At 50.7% G+C, this 18,558-nt stretch overlaps 2 protein-coding genes across 2 annotated transcripts in view; both read left to right on the top strand.

Annotated features, from left to right (window-relative positions):
• RABL3 (RAB, member of RAS oncogene family like 3) overlaps positions 1–14,121 on the top strand; it is a 71,497-nt gene extending 57,376 nt beyond the window's left edge. The window contains exons 6-8 of the mRNA XM_088455883.1: positions 7,867–7,938; positions 9,126–9,164; positions 13,269–14,121. Of these exons, the coding sequence (XP_088312009.1) occupies positions 7,867–7,938; positions 9,126–9,164; positions 13,269–13,334 (177 nt within the window). The 3' untranslated portion in view covers positions 13,335–14,121. The remainder of the gene's footprint in view (positions 1–7,866; positions 7,939–9,125; positions 9,165–13,268) is intronic.
• Positions 14,122–17,292: 3,171 nt separating this feature from the next.
• Positions 17,293–18,558, top strand: part of HGD (homogentisate 1,2-dioxygenase) — an 85,471-nt gene continuing 84,205 nt past the window's right edge. The window contains exon 1 of the mRNA XM_088455884.1: positions 17,293–17,390. Within this exon, the coding sequence (XP_088312010.1) occupies positions 17,376–17,390 (15 nt within the window). The 5' untranslated portion in view covers positions 17,293–17,375. The remainder of the gene's footprint in view (positions 17,391–18,558) is intronic.

Here is an 18,558-nt window from a genome sequence, read left to right as displayed (position 1 = left end):
TTAGTGATGTGTAAGGAGGGGTCAGTGTAATGATTGGGGGTCTCTGTGTAATATGTTGGGATTAGTGATGTGTGAGGAGGGGTCAGTGCAAGGATTGGGGCATTCTGTGTAATATGTAGGGATTAGTGATGTGTGAGGAGGGGTCAGTGTAAGGATTGGGGGACTCTGTAATATATGGGGATTAGTGATGTGTGAGGAGGGGTCAGTGTAAGGATTGGGGGTCTCTGTGTAATATGTGGGGATTAGTGATGTGTGAGGAGGGGTCAGTGTAAGGATTAGAGGTTTCTGTGTAATATGTGGGGATTAGTGATGTGTAAGGAGGGGTCAGTGTAATGATTGGGGGTCTCTGTGTAATATGTTGGGATTAGTGATGTGTGAGGAGGGGTCAGTGTAAGGATTGGGGCATTCTGTGTAATATGTAGGGATTAGTGATGTGTGAGGAGGGGTCAGTGTAGGGATTAGAGGTATCTGTGTAATATGTAGGGATTAGTGATCTGTGAGGAGGGGTCAGTGTAAGGATTGGGGCATTCTGTGTAATATATGGGGATTAGTGATGTGTGAGGAGGGGTCAGTGTAGGGATTGGGGCATTCTGTGTAATATGTGGGGATTAGTGATGTGTGAGGAGGGGTCAGTGTAAGGATTGCGGCATTCTGTGTAATATGTAGGGATTAGTGATGTGTGAGGAGGGGTCAGTGTAAGGATTGGGGCATTCTGTGTAATTTGTGGGGATTAGTGATGTGTGTGGAGGGGTCAGTGTAGGGATTGGGGGACTCTGTGTAATATATGTGGATTAGTGATGTGTGAGGAGGGGTCAGTGTAGGGATTAGGGGACTCTGTAATATATGGGGATTAGTGATGTGTGAGGAGGGGTCAGTGTAAGGATTGGGGGACTCTGTAATATATCGGGATTAGTGATGTGTGAGGAGGGGTCAGTGTAAGGATTGGGGACTCTGTGTAATATGTGGGGGTTAGTGATGTGTGAGGAGGGGTCAGTGTAGGGATTGGGGCATTCTGTGTAATATGTGGGGATTAGTGATGTGTGTGGAGGGGTCAGTGTAGGGATTTGAGGTCTTTGTGTAATATGTTGGGATTAGTGATGTGTGAGGAGGGGTCAGTGTAGGGATTGGGGCATTCTGTGTAATATGTGGGGATTAGTGATGTGTGAGGAGGGGTCAGTGTAGGGATTGGGGCATTCTGTGTAATATGTGGGGATTAGTGATGTGTGAGGAGGTGTCAGTGTATGGATTGGGGGTCTCTGGGTAATATGTGGGGGTTAGTGATGTGTGAAGAGGGGTCAGTGTAGGGATTGGGGGACTCTGTGTAATATATGGGGATTAGTGATGTGTGAGGAGGGGTCAGTGTAGGGATTGGGGGTCTCTGTGTAATATGTGGGGATTAGTCATGTGTGAGGAGGGGTCAGTGTAAGGATTTGGGCATTCTGTGTAATATGTGGGGATTAGTGAGGTGTGTGGAGGGGTCAGTGTAGGGATTAGAGGTATCTGTGTAATATGTGGGGATTAGTGATGTGTGAGGAGGGGTCAGTGTAAGGATTGGGGGACTCTGTGTAATATGTGGGGATTAGTGATGTGTGAGGAGGGGTCAGTGTAGGGATTAGAGGTCTCTGTGTAATATGTGGGGATTAGTGATGTGTGAGGAGGGGTCAGTGTAAGGATTGGGGCATTCTGTGTAATTTGTGGGGATTAGTGATGTGTGTGGAGGGGTCAGTGTAGGGATTGGGGGACTCTGTGTAATATATGTGGATTAGTGATGTGTGAGGAGGGGTCAGTGTAGGGATTAGGGGACTCTGTAATATATGGGGATTAGTGATGTGTGAGGAGGGGTCAGTGTAAGGATTGGGGGACTCTGTAATATATCGGGATTAGTGATGTGTGAGGAGGGGTCAGTGTAAGGATTGGGGACTCTGTGTAATATGTGGGGGTTAGTGATGTGTGAGGAGGGGTCAGTGTAGGGATTGGGGCATTCTGTGTAATATGTGGGGATTAGTGATGTGTGTGGAGGGGTCAGTGTAGGGATTTGAGGTCTTTGTGTAATATGTTGGGATTAGTGATGTGTGAGGAGGGGTCAGTGTAGGGATTGGGGCATTCTGTGTAATATGTGGGGATTAGTGATGTGTGAGGAGGGGTCAGTGTAGGGATTGGGGCATTCTGTGTAATATGTGGGGATTAGTGATGTGTGAGGAGGTGTCAGTGTATGGATTGGGGGTCTCTGGGTAATATGTGGGGGTTAGTGATGTGTGAAGAGGGGTCAGTGTAGGGATTGGGGGACTCTGTGTAATATATGGGGATTAGTGATGTGTGAGGAGGGGTCAGTGTAGGGATTGGGGGTCTCTGTGTAATATGTGGGGATTAGTCATGTGTGAGGAGGGGTCAGTGTAAGGATTTGGGCATTCTGTGTAATATGTGGGGATTAGTGAGGTGTGTGGAGGGGTCAGTGTAGGGATTAGAGGTATCTGTGTAATATGTGGGGATTAGTGATGTGTGAGGAGGGGTCAGAGTAGGGATTGGGGGACTCTGTGTAATATATGGGGATTAGTGATGTGTGAGGAGGGGTCAGTGTAGGGATTGGGGGACTCTGTGTAATATATGGGGATTAGTGATGTGTGAGGAGGGGTCAGTGTAGGGATTGGGGGACTCTGTGTAATATGTGGGGATTAGTGATGTGTGAGGAGGGGTCAGTGTAGGGATTGGGGGACTCTGTGTAATAAATGGGGATTAGTGATGTGTGAGGAGGGGTCAGTGTAGGGATTGGGGGTCTCTGTGTAATATATGGGGATTAGTGATGTGTGAGGAGGGGTCAGTGTAGGGATTGGGGGTCTCTGTGTAATATGTGGGGATTAGTGATGTGTGAGGAGGGGTCAGTGTAGTGATTAGAGGTCTCTGTGTAATATGTGGGGATTAGTGATGTGTGAGGAGGGGTCAGTGTAGGGATTAGAGGTCTTTGTGTAATATGTGATGATTAGTCATGTGTGAGGAGGGGTCAGTGTAAGGATTTGAGGTCTTTGTGTAATATGTGGGGATTAGTGATGTGTGAGGAGGGGTCAGTGTAGGGATTGGGGCATTCTGTGTAATTTGTGGGGATTAGTGATGTGTGAGGAGGGGTCAGTGTAGGGATTGGGGGACTCTGTGTAATATATGGGGATTAGTGATGTGTGAGGAGGGGTCAGTGTAAGGATTAGAGGTATCTGTGTAATATGTGGGGATTAGTGATGTGTGAGGAGGGGTCAGTGTAGGGATTAGAGGTATCTGTGTAATATGTGGGGATTAGTGATGTGTGAGGAGGGGTCAGTGTAGGGATTGGGGGACTCTGTGTAATATGTGGGGATTAGTGATGTGTGAGGAGGGGTCAGTGTAAGGATTGGGAGACTCTGTGTAATATGTGGGGATTAGTGATGTGTGAGGAGGGGTCAGTGTATGGATTAGAGGTATCTGTGTAATATGTAGGGATTAGTGATGTGTGAGGAGGGGTCAGTGTAAGGATTGGGGGACTCTGTGTAATATGTGGGGATTAGTGATGTGTGAGGAGGGGTCAATGTAGTGATTGGGGGACTCTGTGTAATATATGGGGATTAGTGATGTGTGAGGAGGGGTCAGTGTAAGGATTGGGGGACTGTGTGTAATATGTGGGGATTAGTGATGTGTGAGGAGGGGTCAGTGTAAGGATTGGGGCATTCTGTGTAATATGTGGGGATTAGTGATGTGTGAGGAGGGGTCAGTGTAGGGATTGGGGGACTCTGTGTAATATGTGGGGATTAGTGATGTGTGGAGGGGTCAGTGTAAGGATTGGGGGTCTCTGTGTAATATATGGGGATTAGTGATGTGTGTGGAGGGGTCAGTGTAGGGATTTGAGGTCTTTGTGTAATATGTAGGGATTAGTGATGTGTGAGGAGGGGTCATTGTAAGGATTGGGGGACTCTGTGTAATATATGGGGATTAGTGATGTGTGTGTAAGGGTCAGTGTAGGGATTAGAGGTCTCTGTAATATATGGGGATTAGTGATGTGTGGAGGGGTCAGTGTAAGGATCGGGGGTCTCTGTGTAATATATGGGGATTAGTGATGTGTGTGGAGGGGTCAGTGTAGGGATTGAGGCATTCTGTGTAATATATGGGGATTAGTGATGTGTGAGGAGGGGTCAGTGTAGGGATTGGAGGACTCTGTGTAATATGTGGGGATTAGTGATGTGTGTGGAGGGGTCAGTGTAGGGATTAGAGGTCTCTGTGTAATATGTGGGGATTAGTGATGTGTGAGGAGGGGTCAGTGTAGGGATTGGAGGATTCTGTGTAGTATGTGGGGATTAGTGATGTGTGAGGAGGGGTCAGTGTAGGGATTGGGGGACTCTGTGTAATATGTGGGGATTAGTGATGTGTGAGGAGGGGTCAGTGTAAGGATTGGGAGACTCTGTGTAATATGTGGGGATTAGTGATGTGTGAGGAGGGGTCAGTGTATGGATTAGAGGTATCTGTGTAATATGTAGGGATTAGTGATGTGTGAGGAGGGGTCAGTGTAAGGATTGGGGGACTCTGTGTAATATGTGGGGATTAGTGATGTGTGAGGAGGGGTCAATGTAGGGATTGGGGGACTCTGTGTAATATATGGGGATTAGTGATGTGTGAGGAGGGGTCAGTGTAAGGATTGGGGGACTCTGTGTAATATGTGGGGATTAGTGATGTGTGAGGAGGGGTCAGTGTAGGGATTAGAGGTCTCTGTGTAATATGTGGGGATTAGTGATGTGTGAGGAGGGGTCAGTGTAAGGATTGGGGCATTCTCTGTAATATGTGGGGATTAGTGATGTGTGAGGAGGGGTCAGTGTAGGGATTGGGGGACTCTGTGTAATATGTGGGGATTAGTGATGTGTGGAGGGGTCAGTGTAAGGATTGGGGGTCTCTGTGTAATATATGGGGATTAGTGATGTGTGTGGAGGGGTCAGTGTAGGGATTTGAGGTCTTTGTGTAATATGTGGGGATTAGTGATGTGTGAGGAGGGGTCAGTGTAAGGATTGGGGGACTCTGTGTAATATATGGGGATTAGTGATGTGTGTGGAGGGGTCAGTGTAGGGATTAGAGGTCTCTGTGTAATATATGGGGATTAGTGATGTGTGGAGGGGTCAGTGTAAGGATTGGGGGTCTCTGTGTAATATATGGGGATTAGTGATGTGTGTGGAGGGGTCAGTGTAGGGATTGGGGCATTCTGTGTAATATATGGGGATTAGTGATGTGTGAGGAGGGGTCAGTGTAGGGATTGGAGGACTCTGTGTAATATGTGGGGATTAGTGATGTGTGTGGAGGGGTCAGTGTAGGGATTAGAGGTCTCTGTGTAATATGTTTGGATTAGTGATGTGTGAGGAGGGGTCAGTGTAGGGATTGGAGGATTCTGTGTAGTATGTGGGGATTAGTGATGTGTGAGGAGGGGTCAGTGTAGGGATTAAAGGTATCTGTGTAATATATGGGGATTGGTGATGTGTGAGGAGGGGTCAGTGTAGGGATTGGAGGACTCTGTGTAATATTTTGGGATTAGTGATGTGTGAGGAGGGGTCAGTGTAGGGATTAGAGGTCTCTGTGTAATATATGGGGATTAGTGATGTGTGGAGGGGTCAGTGTAAGGATTGGGGGTCTCTGTGTAATATATGGGGATTAGTGATGTGTGTGGAGGGGTCAGTGTAGGGATTTGAGGTCTTTGTGTAATATGTGGGGATTAGTGATGTGTGAGGAGGGGTCAGTGTAAGGATTGGGGGACTCTGTGTAATATATGGGGATTAGTGATGTGTGAGGAGGGGTCAGTGTAGGGATTGGAGGACTCTGTGTAATATCTTGGGATTAGTGATGTGTGAGGAGGGGTCAGTGTAGGGATTAGAGGTCTCTGTGTAATATATGGGGATTAGTGATGTGTGGAGGGGTCAGTGTAAGGATTGGGGGTCTCTGTGTAATATATGGGGATTAGTGATGTGTGTGGAGGGGTCAGTGTAGGGATTTGAGGTCTTTGTGTAATATGTGGGGATTAGTGATGTGTGAGGAGGGGTCAGTGTAAGGATTGGGGGACTCTGTGTAATATATGGGGATTAGTGATGTGTGAGGAGGGGTCAGTGTAGGGATTGGGGGACTCTGTGTAATATATGGGGATTAGTGATGTGTGAGGAGGGGTCAGTGTAGGGATTGGGGCATTCTGTGTAATATATGGGAATTAGTGATGTGTGAGGAGGGGTCAGTGTAGGGATTGGAGGACTCTGTGTAATATGTGGGGATTAGTGATGTGTGTGGAGGGGTCAGTGTAGGGATTAGATGTCTCTTTGTAATATTTGGGGATTAGTGATGTGTGTGGAGGGGTCACTGTAGGGATTGGAGGATTCTGTGTAGTATGTGGGGATTAGTGATGTGTGAGGAGGGGTCACTGTAGGGATTGAAGGATTCTGTGTAGTATGTGGGGATTAGTGATGTGTGAGGAGGGGTCAGAGTAGGGATTGGGGGACTCTGTGTAATATATGGGGATTAGTGATGTGTGAGGAGGGGTCAGTGTAGGGATTAAAGGTATCTGTGTAATATATGGGGATTAGTGATGTGTGAGGAGGGGTCAGTGTAGGGATTGGAGGACTCTGTGTAATATGTTGGGATTAGTGATGTGTGAGGAGGGGTCAGTGTAGGGATTGGGGGACTCTGTGTAATATGTGGGGATTAGTGATGTGTGAGGAGTGGTCAGTGTAGGGATTGGGGGACTCTGTAATATGTGGGGATTAGTGATGTGTGAGGAGGGGTCAGTGTAAGGATTGGGGGACTCTGTGTAATATATGGGGATTAGTGATGTGTGAGGAGGGGTCAGTGTAAGGATTGGGGGACTCTGTGTAATATGTGGGGATTAGTGATGTGTGAGGAGGGGTCAGTGTAAGGATTGGGGGACTGTGTGTAATATGTGGGGATTAGTGATGTGTGAGGAAGGGTCAGTGTAAGGATTGGGGCATTCTGTGTAATATGTGGGGATTAGTGATGTGTGAGGAGGGGTCAGTGTATGGATTGGGGGACTCTGTGTAATATGTGGGGATTAGTGATGTGTGAGGAGGGGTCAGTGTAGGGTTTGGCGGACTCTGTGTAATATGTGGGGATTAGTGATGTGTGAGGAGGGGTCAGTGTAAGGATTGGGGTACTCTGTGTAATATGTGGGGGTTAGTGATGTGTGAGGAGGGGTCAGTGTAGGGATTGGGGCATTCTGTGTAATATGTGGGGATTAGTGATGTGTGTGGAGGGGTCAGTGTAAGGATTGGGGGACTCTGTGTAATATGTGGGGATTAGTGATGTGTGAGGAGGGGTCAGTGTAAGGATTGAGGGACTCTGTGTAATATGTGGGGATTAGTAATGTGTGAGGAGGGGTCAGTGTAGGGATTGGGGCATTCTGTGTATTATGTGGGGATTAGTGATGTGTGAGGAGGGGTCAGTGTAGGGTTTGGGGGACTCTGTGTAATATATGGGGATTAGCGATGTGTGAGGAGGGGGTCAGTGTAAGGATTAGAGGTCTCTGTGTAATATGTGGGGATTAGTGATGTGTGAGGAGGGGTCAGTGTAGGGATTGGGGGTCTCTGTAATATGTAGGGATTAGTGATGTGTGTGGAGGGGTCAGTGTAGGGATTAGAGGACGCTGTGTAAGTGTATGGAGGGTTAGTGTATTGCCCCCCTATATGAGAGTGTGGGGGGGTGACTGTGTGAGTTGGTGGCACATATATGAGTCAGTAGTTATTGCGTGTATTTGCGTGTTGCGTGTATGTTATAGTTAGTGCTGTCAGCGTGCCAGGCCCCGGGTGTGTTGGAGAAGCCATCGCTGTCACCACCTAATCACACGTCTGTTACTTTACGTTCTATGTCCAGGACTGTACCAGCACGCGGTGTCTCGCTGCCGGATCATCCAACGCTGTGAAGCTCAGCAGGTTCTATGACAAGGTGCGTCCTCCGGTGACATTAATATAAATCTTATTGGCCGCTGCAGCACAGATTGGGCGACAGAGCGGGATAGGCAGCTGCGTATTGGCTGAGTGCAGGAAGATCCCGGCTTCTGTTGACTGCTCACATTACACGACCTGGGCCCTCTCCACACGTCATACTGTCACATTACACGGCCTGGGCCCTCTCCACACGTCATACTGTCGCATTACACGGCCTGGGCCCTCTCCACACGTCATACTGTCACATTACACGGCCTGGGCCCTCTCCACACGTCATACTGCTCACCTTACACGGCCTGGGCCCTCTCCACACGTCATACTGTCACATTACACGGCCTGGGCCCTCTCCACACGTCATACTGTCACATTACACGGCCTGGGCCCTCTCCACACGTCATACTGTCACATTACACGGCCTGGGCCCTCTCCACACGTCATACTGTCACATTACACGGCCTGGGGCCTCTCCACACGTCATACTGTCACATTACACGGCCTGGGCCCTCTCCACACGTCATACTGTCACGTTACACGGCCTGGGCCCTCTCCACACGTCATACTGTCACGTTACACGGCCTGGGCCCTCTCCACACGTCATACTGTCACGTTACACGGCCTGGGCCCTCTCCACACGTCATACTGTCACGTTACACGGCCTGGGCCCTCTCCACACGTCATACTGTCACGTTACACGGCCTGGGCCCTCTCCACACGTCATACTGTCACGTTACACGGCCTGGGCCCTCTCCACACGTCATACTGTCACATTACACGGCCTGGGCCCTCTCCACACGTCATACTGTCACATTACACGGCCTGGGCCCTCTCCACACGTCATACTGTCACATTACACGGCCTGGGCCCTCTCCACACGTCATACTGTCACATTACACGGCCTGGGCCCTCTCCACATGTCATACTATCGCATGGAGTCTGACTGAACCTTTTCCGGGGTTGTTCCTTTACCTCACTGGGCGGATGGGGAGTCGATATCTGTAATCTGAGTCTCACGAGCACTCTGGATTGTAAGCTCTTCGCCCTTCTCCTTCAATCTCATGTCTGATTTGTATGATTTGTTACAGCCACGTAGGGTTGTGTAAATGACATTTATGTGAATGGCCGGTTCCTAGGGAGCCTGTAACCATCTATGTACCTGACCTAACATTCAGTGACCTTGTCTTTCAGGTAATAGAGAAACGATACTATACACGGGATGCCACCACGGTAGGTAATTTATAGCTTATTGCCACAAGCAGGGGTTCTCAAATAGATGTGATAATTACTGACCCAGCAAATAGATCAACTCGCCTCTGTATGATTAACGAAATCCACAAAACATGGCAGCAGCAGAAATCACAGGGAAAATGGCGGCGGCCATGTTCCCGGTGACTCGCGCATTCGCAGTACTGATGTCCCGGAGACCCCCGCATGCGCAGTTGATTTTGGCACCGACCAACCCCTCCGTCACCACCCACAAACGGCGCTTCCTGTCAGTCACTGCTCTGGGTCTACGTAGCCTCTGCAGACGCAGTTCCCATCGCAATTGCTAGTTTGCACAGGCGCACTGCGATGCATGCGCAGTGCAAATTAATTGTCCGTTTGCTTGCATATTAGCAACCGCGTTCCGTGCTGATTTATATCCTGAGTCTGCATGCAGGCCCCTGCTTCCGGCATTGTGCAATCTATACTTCGTGTCCATCAGACGCTGTGTGTCATCCTGCTGCCTCCATTCCCCTCCTCACATCATGTCACTGCCCCTGTCACATGTAGCCCTGTCCTCACTAACACATCACTCATCTCCTGATATACTCTGTGCTGCTGGGGACCCTGCTCCTTCCACTATATAACTCTCAGTCTGTGACTTCCTGCTGCCTCCATTCCCCTCCTCACATCATGTCACTGCCCCTGTCACATGTAGCCCTGTCCTCACTAACACATCACTCATCTCCTCATATACTCTGTGCTGCTGCCTCCATTCCCCTCCTCACATCCTGTCACTGCCCCTGTCACATGCAGCCCTGTCCTCACTAACACATCACTCATCTCCTGATATACTCTGTGCTGCTGCCTCCATTCCCTCCTCACATCATGTCACTGCCCCTGTCACATGTAGCCCTGTCCTCACTAACACATCACTCATCTCCTGATATACTTTGTGCTGCTGGGGACCCTGCTCCTTCCACTATATAACTCTCAGTCTGTGCCTTCATGCTGCCTCCATTCCCTCCTCACATCATGTCCCTGCCCCTGTCACATGCAGCCCTGCCCTCACTAACACATCACTCATCTCCTGATATACTCTGTGCTGCTGGGGACCCTGCTCCTCCCACTATATAACTCTCAGTCTGTGACTTCCTCCTGCCTCCATTCCCCTCCTCACATCATGTCACTGCCCCTGTCACATACAGCCCTGTCCTCACTGATACATCAATCACCTCCTGATATACTCTGCTCTGCTGGGGTCACTGCCCTGGCATTACTGACACATCACTAATCTCCTGATGTCATCTGTGCTGCTGGGGACCCTGCTCCTCCCACTATATAATGATCAGTCTGTGGCTTCCTGTTGCCTCCATTCCCCTCCTCACATCATGTCACTGCCCCTGTCACATGCAGCCCTGTCCTCACTCACACATCACTCATCTCCTGATATACTCTGTGCTGCTGCCTCCATTCCCCTCCTCACATCATGTCACTGCCCCTGTCACATGCAGCCCTGTCCTCACTGACACATCACTCATCTCCTGATATACTCTGTGCTGCTGCTCACATTCCCCTCCTCACATCATGTCACTGCTCCTGTCACATGCAGCCCTGTCCTCACTGACACATCACACATCTCCTGATATACTCTGTGCTGCTGCCTCCATTCCCCTCCTCACATCCTGTCACTGCCCCTGTCACATGCAGCCCTCTCCTCACTAACACATCACTCATCTCCTGATATACTCTGTGCTGCTGGGAACTCTGCTCCTCCCACTATATAACTCTCAGTCTGTGACTTCCTGCTGCCTCCATTCCCTTCCTCACATCATGTCACTGCCCCTGTCACATGCAGCCCTGTCCTCACTAACATATCACTCATCTCCTGATATACTCTGTGCTGCTGTCTCCATTCCCCTCCTCACATCATGTCACTGCTCCTGTCACATGCAGCCCTGTCCTCACTGACACATCACTCATCTCCTGATATACTCTGTGCTGCTGCCTCCATTCCCCTCCTCACATCATGTCACTGCCCCTGTCACATGCAGCCCTGTCCTCACTGACACATCACTCATCTCCTGATATACTCTGTGCTGCTGGGAACTCTGCTCCTCCCACTATATAACTCTCAGTCTGTGGCTTCCTGCTGCCTCCATTCCCCTCCTCACATCATGTCACTGCCCCTGTCACATGCAGCCCTGTCCTCACTGACACATCACTCATCTCCTGATATACTCTGTGCTGCTGGGAACTCTGCTCCTCCCACTATATAACTCTCAGTCTGTGACTTCCTGCTGTCTCCATTCCCCTCCTCACATCATGTCACTGCCCCTGTCACATGCAGCCCTGTCCTCACTAACACATCATTCATCTCCTGATATACTCTGTGCTGCTGCCTCCATTCCCCTCCTCACATCCTGTCACTGCCCCTGTCACATGCAGCCCTGTCCTCACTGACACATCACTCATCTCCTGATATACTCTGTGCTGCTGGGAACTCTGCTCCTCCCACTATATAACTCTCAGTCTGTGGCTTCCTGCTGCCTCCATTCCCCTCCTCACATCATGTCACTGCCCCTGTCGCATGCAGCCCTGTCCTCACTGACACATCACTCATCTCCTGATATACTCTGTGCTGCTGGGAACTCTGCTCCTCCCACTATATAACTCTCAGTCTGTGACTTCCTGCTGCCTCCATTCCCTTCCTCACATCATGTCACTGCCCCTGTCACATGCAGCCCTGTCCTCACTAACATATCACTCATCTCCTGATATACTCTGTGCTGCTGTCTCCATTCCCCTCCTCACATCATGTCACTGCTCCTGTCACATGCAGCCCTGTCCTCACTGACACATCACTCATCTCCTGATATACTCTGTGCTGCTGCCTCCATTCCCCTCCTCACATCATGTCACTGCTCCTGTCACATGCAGCCCTGTCCTCACTGACACATCACTCATCTCCTGATATACTCTGTGCTGCTGCCTCCATTCCCCTCCTCACATCATGTCACTGCTCCTGTCACATGCAGCCCTGTCCTCACTGACACATCACTCATCTCCTGATATACTCTGTGCTGCTGCCTCCATTCCCCTCCTCACATCATGTCACTGCCCCTGTCACATGCAGCCCTGTCCTCACTGACACATCACTCATCTCCTGATATACTCTGTGCTGCTGGGAACTCTGCTCCTCCCACTATATAACTCTCAGTCTGTGACTTCCTGCTGTCTCCATTCCCCTCCTCACATCATGTCACTGCCCCTGTCACATGCAGCCCTCTCCTCACTAACACATCATTCATCTCCTGATATACTCTGTGCTGCTGCCTCCATTCCCCTCCTCACATCCTGTCACTGCCCCTGTCACATGCAGCCCTGTCCTCACTGACACATCACTCATCTCCTGATATACTCTGTGCTGCTGGGAGATCCTTCATCAGGGTGTGCCATTGGTGTCGCCGCCCCATGGGCGCCTTTCTCTCTCTTGTGAGGCTCCTGGAACAGTAACCTTCTGCCTGACGCGTCGCTCTGCGCATCCTCAGCGCGCGGTCCCAGCTACCTGCACCCTGCCACCTCTATGTGATGTGTTTGGGGGAGGGGACAGTACAGGGCTGCTGCCGCCCGGCCTTCATTACTGGCTCCATACTACTCCTGAAACCTCTGTGCTGCTGTGAGCATTTATAGAATCTGATTGGCCGCAGCAGGGAAATGATGATAAAAATGCGATTGGCACTTCATCTCCCAGCTTAACAAGTAGCCAGATCTGTACAATCACATTGTATAGGAGCGCAGACATAGTGCAGAGCTCCAGCCGCAATGGACAAAGGGATCGGTCTGCGCCGTGCGCGGGGGTCAGTCTCCGCTCATGTAACTGAGTAATCACAAAGCATCTAAGAGCTGGATACATCATAAGGATGGAAAATCGGCATATTAGCCCTATATGTAATAGCAGCCGGTCAGATACAGCGGGCTGACGGAGTGTAGCGCGCCGGTGTGTGTATTTAGTATACAGCTGTCTGTATATACAGTGTGTGTGTGTGTGTGTATATATATATATATATATTATTGTACTCTCCTGGCAGAAGGTGGGCTTATGACGCGGCCTCTTCTCACCCTCAGATCTCCGGATTCTCAGATCGGAAGCGATTTGGGGGCGGTTCGTTTAAGAGCCTCCACTACGACTGACGCGTCCTCCCGTATATGGCGGCCCGTGAGGCAGATAACATCTGGGGCGCACACATCTCTAGGACCAAGCTGCTGACATCTGTGTATTTTCCTCTGTAGAAGGGATCGGCCGTGTCAGTGAGTCAGCGACCGCCCTGCGGGGCAAAGGTCACAGGACAAGGCCCGGCCGGGGACAGCACTGGCTGAACGCTGGAGACTCCTGCGGGCCCCCGGCTGGCACACGCAGTATAATACAGAGTAATAGGAATGAGGAGCTGCAAGCAATATCCACACCAGTGCTCGTTACAATGCCAGGCCGCTGCCGGAGCCACACTGCACCCGGGCACAGAATAAGGACGTACACTGTGCTGTGTAACACGGGCGCGTCCGACGCCGCGCGCCCGTTACTCTGTCTAAGTCTTCTCTCTGCCACATTTCATTCTCCTGTACTTTAGAGGCCCCATTAATGCTGTGTCTGCTGCAGGGAATAAATATGGGACTCTGGGCTGTGTCTCCACGTTACGGACCCCTCAAACATGGAGGAACCTGAGATACAGGACTCGGTATATAATACTATACAGGTGCAGCTCTAGGCTGACTGTGGTTCCCCGTGTGCAGCGTTAGTGCCAGCACAGCGATAGAGGACAGCCGTAATATGGTGGCCGGGTATATCTGTATATATATATATATGTATATGTATATATATGTATATGTGTATATATATAATCTGTATCTGTTCCTGGGTGTACATGGGGGAGGGCGCACTAACGCCACAAGTTTTAGAAAGTATTAAATATCTCATATTAAATAGTAGAGTCTAATCTCTCATTATTTGGGGAGGGGGAGGGTGGGGGTCATAGCACTAACAAGAGGGACAGGTCTCCTTACATATGTGCAGTGTTTGGGGAGAGAGAGACTGTGGGGTAAATGGAGGCATCTGTGGGTTACCAGCGAGTCTGACCTATTTTTTAAGGGGGCAATCATTTAAGAAGCTAAACCAACTTGGTTTTGCCTTTTAAATTATTGCACCTTTATAACGGAAGGCAGTCGGCACCCCGGTATGCGGGAAGCCGACGGTCAAAATATCGGCATTGGGGTCCCGGCTCCAGAATCCCGAAGGTAAGTATCAGGGGTTAGGGGGAGGTTTAGGGTTAGGTACTAGGGGGAGGGTTAGGTTTAGGGTGCGAGGAGGGGGGAGGCACCAGGGAGGGGTTAGGGTACTTACCTAATGGTTTCGGGATTCTGACTGCCGGAACATACCCAACCCCTTTAATACTTGGGGCAGACTCACCGTGAATTACCTGAAGCCTGCTTTGTGCATACTATTGGATATTCTGGTGTATAGGAATCAAGCAGACAGTGAGAGCTGGTGGGGGGGACCGGACCATCACTCATTATTCCGTAAAGGTACAAGGAAAACATTTGTGAGGTTTTATTATTACTATTAGTGTTCTCCCCAGGCTGTTTTCTGTGGGCGCATCGCCCGGCAGTTTCCCCGCCGACCCCCGCTGTGGAACGCTGGCCTCTGAAGTGACTGGAGGCTAAAGAAGCCTCCGATCGCCTCAGAGGCCAGCGTTCCCAGTGATGCACTGCGCGGGTGACGTCATGATGTCACCCGCGACGTCAGGAGCCTGCCCTGCGCGCCTGCTGGATCTAGTTAGATCCAGTCAGCGCGCGGGAGCGGCCAGCAAGTACAGGTAAGTGCTGGGCTGGGGCCGGGACCAGTCTGGGGGCACTATTTAAGTCTGGGGGCACTGCATAAGGGACACTAAGCCTGGGGGCCCTGCATAAGGGCAAAGTTAAACTACAGGGGGCAATGCATCTGGGGGCTGTGGCCAGGACCAGTCTGGGGGCACTGCATAAGGGACACTATTAACCCTGGGGGCACTGCATAAGGGACACTATTAAACCTGGGGGCACTGCATAAGGGGCCAGTCTGGGGGCACTGCATAAGGGACACTATTAAACCTGGGGGCACTGCATAAGGGGCCAGTCTGGGGGCACTATTTAAGCCTGGGGGCACTACATAGGGGCACTACTTCAGCCAGGGGACAATGCATAATGGGCAAAGTTAAACTACAGGGGGCAGTGCATAATGGGCACTTCTGACTGAGAGCCAGTGGGGGGAGCAGCCTGAGACCTGTCGGGCTGGAATGGTAAGGGAGATACCCCTTTTCCTGGCACGCGTATAATTGCACGGGCCCCCACCCGGCTTCTTTTGGATGCCCCCCAGCTGGAAAAAATTTCTGGGGGGAAGACTGAATTATGTAGTTATATAGCACCAGCATATGCCGTTATGTTTTACAATTGCAACAAAACCGTAATAAAATGGGTAATAATAGACAGAGAGGGAAGTGGGTAATAACAGACAGAGAGGGGAGAGGGCCCTGCTCGCCGGCTTACACTCTATAGGGAAATAGGGATTGAATACATCCCCTCTATTGGCGATTTAGGTGGTGAGGAATTGTCACCGTTCTGACAGCATTTCGCTGCTAACTGAATTTCCCCCCATAGACTGTAAGGGAACAGCGCCCCCAGTGGCCACCCTGCAGTAAGACTGTAAGGAACAACTATCAGAGACAGGAGGGGGGGTCTGGGGCATAGTGTGGATGATTAAGCACATAAGTTCCTATTTGGTCTGTTTCCCCCGTTAGCGTAGACACCCATTGGGCACGGTGGTCTGTGACCACGCCGCGCAGGATCCGAAGGTGAGAGATTCCCTCTATACAGCCGCCTCACTCTGACATTGAATAAGTCCTGGCAGTAAGGGGGCCTCAGGCTGGCAGTACCCCCACCCCCTATTACACAATCCCTGGTACATTATCTGGTCACTTTCTGCAGCCAACTCCACCGACTGTCCCTGCACCAGCGCTGAAGCTGTCATGTAAGATTGCTCTTTGTGGGGCCCGCGGGCGTCACTGGTCACCCTGAGAGTCACCGCAGGCAGTAGAGGGGTTAGGTAGCCCCAGGGACCCACTTACCTCAGTATAGGGGGCGCCCCCAATAACCCTGCTGATAGTAACCATGGGTGTGTTTGTGCTCACACACTGGAGCGATGTCCTTCCGATCTGGCCAAATTGGAACAACAAATCATGCAGTGTGTATGCGCGCTAACGCGGTTGCATGATACATCGTCAAGTTTGATGTGATATCGCATGCGGTGTAATGAAGGACGGAACGAGGCATCATCTTGTCATTATTACTTGGTTCCGATGTGTACCCAGGATGCAATGGGCGGATTCAATTGTTTTGGCGTCCCGCATCTCCCGTCTAAAGTGACAGGAGATCGCGGGCCGCTATGCAATTGTTCTAGATTTTCGTGCTGATCGCGCCCAAAGTGGTCGGGTTTAGCCGCGTAAAGCAGCTAAACCCGACCAAAGTGCTGGGCGCAATTGCGAAAAGTGATGTTTGGGCGCCCAAACATGTCACTTTTCGCGCATTTCAGCTCTCATCCCCCAGGGGCTGCGAGCTGAAATGTAGCGCTGGCAGCTGATCGCGCCCGACAGGAGTAAGAATTGAATAGCTCCGTCGGGCGCGATGGGGGCAGGAATCAATTGAATTCCGCCCAATATGTTGGTGAGTCGGCCTGGCACTCATCGCTCTGTGTATACCCAGCTTTACTTACAGATTGCGGGGAAGATGTATCGCACCATCTGAGGAGGGCAGCTAGAGATGTGGCCGCAGCAACGACCAGCAATCACATTCAAGCTCTTATGTTTGAAACATGTCATGAAATGACTTCTAGAAGCTGATTGGTTTCTCCGGCCATGCCTCCACGTGTCCCCTCCAGGTTTGGTACACCTCCCCCCGATGACTGAGTGCACAGATGATACTAGTATCCTTATTGGGATGGAGAATAAAGCTGCGGCTGGGTGTTACCCCTTGTTCTGTATGCAGTCAGTATGAGTGACCTGTGCACACAGCCCCCTCCTCAGCATTGTGTAACAGGACGGCCCCCCTCTCTGTGATTAAATCCACATTGAGTAACTGGTTACAGCTCTCAGCAAAGTGCTGGCGGCTCACAGAGGAGCAGCTGCAGCTCGTCCTGGACACTCGGCAGAGATGGCGGAGCTGAAGGTGAGTGAGCCCTGGACTGAGCAGCGCTGCAGAGGGGTATGGAGTATAGCTTACGGCACAGGCGGCCAGTCCGCTATAGTACTGTACTGGACATTGGATCGGGCCCAGGGTCTATTCCCAGTTGTACGATAATGCTACGAATGCGTGCGCCGCTGCTGTGCCAAAGTACGCAAATGACGCAGCCGCCGGGATTTGTACTGAGACGCCCACCTGCGGCTTTGCAAATCCAAGCAACTGCGCACAGAAGTATCGGTCGCAGAACCTTCCGTTATCACTGTTCTGCGTAGCCCCATGGAACTAATACGCTGGCGCAAATTTTTAGAGCTTACGGGATGGCTGGCGCAGGCTGTGATGCTCCTAATACGGTCGCAACACACCTGCGTTCTTTGCCGCCGTTGCCTCCCACAAATGCTCCCTGACTGACAATCGCACTTCGCTGCGAGCGCCTAGGGTAACGCACCCTGATGCATGCGCAGTGCAACTTAGATGCGTGGCAGTATATTGATAATCGCTGAACTGCGAAAACATCGGCATAGCGCACGTGTCTGAATCAGGCCCACTGTGATGTCACTTGTGTCACACATCTGGGATAACCGATACCATCGCGTTAGCGGCCATTGCCTGTACGCCTTCCTCTTCTCTGGCGCCGGCCGTCCTGGTATCGGCGTGTAAAGTGTTATATGAAGTGGATCACGGGTACTGAATATAAACGTATAGAAGCCTTTTCCATGGCAGATCAGTGTACACAATTCTATCCCGAATGTTCCTTTAAAGGTGGGGAATTCCCACTAGTTATCTGAATACAGAGGCAACTTGTGTTTGTACTGCTGCCCGTATCATCGGCTGGACGCCCTGTGTTACCCACAGCTGCAGAGCGTTACCCACAGCTGCAGAGGGATGTTCTCACATAGAGGGCGTATCGGGGGCAATTTACTGATAATGCACCGATATGCAGTAACTGTAATCGGCAAATACATTCCGTCCATCTGCTAGTGAGACTACGGGACGGATGCCTCCAAATTGTGCGCATGAAACTAAATGCGCATATTCGCCCCTACGCAGCGCTCTATGTATGACAGCGAACGGAGCGGCCCTATCATTACACCTGCTTTAATACTAATCATCATCATCTTTGTGCATGTGCACCGGTCCTGAAAGGGGCATCATT

Source organism: Taudactylus pleione, unplaced genomic scaffold, assembly GCF_031769625.1.
Source record: "Taudactylus pleione unplaced genomic scaffold, aTauple2 ptg000677l, whole genome shotgun sequence".
Taxonomy (NCBI): domain Eukaryota; kingdom Metazoa; phylum Chordata; class Amphibia; order Anura; family Myobatrachidae; genus Taudactylus; species Taudactylus pleione.
This window is presented reverse-complemented; position numbering and strand designations above follow the sequence as displayed.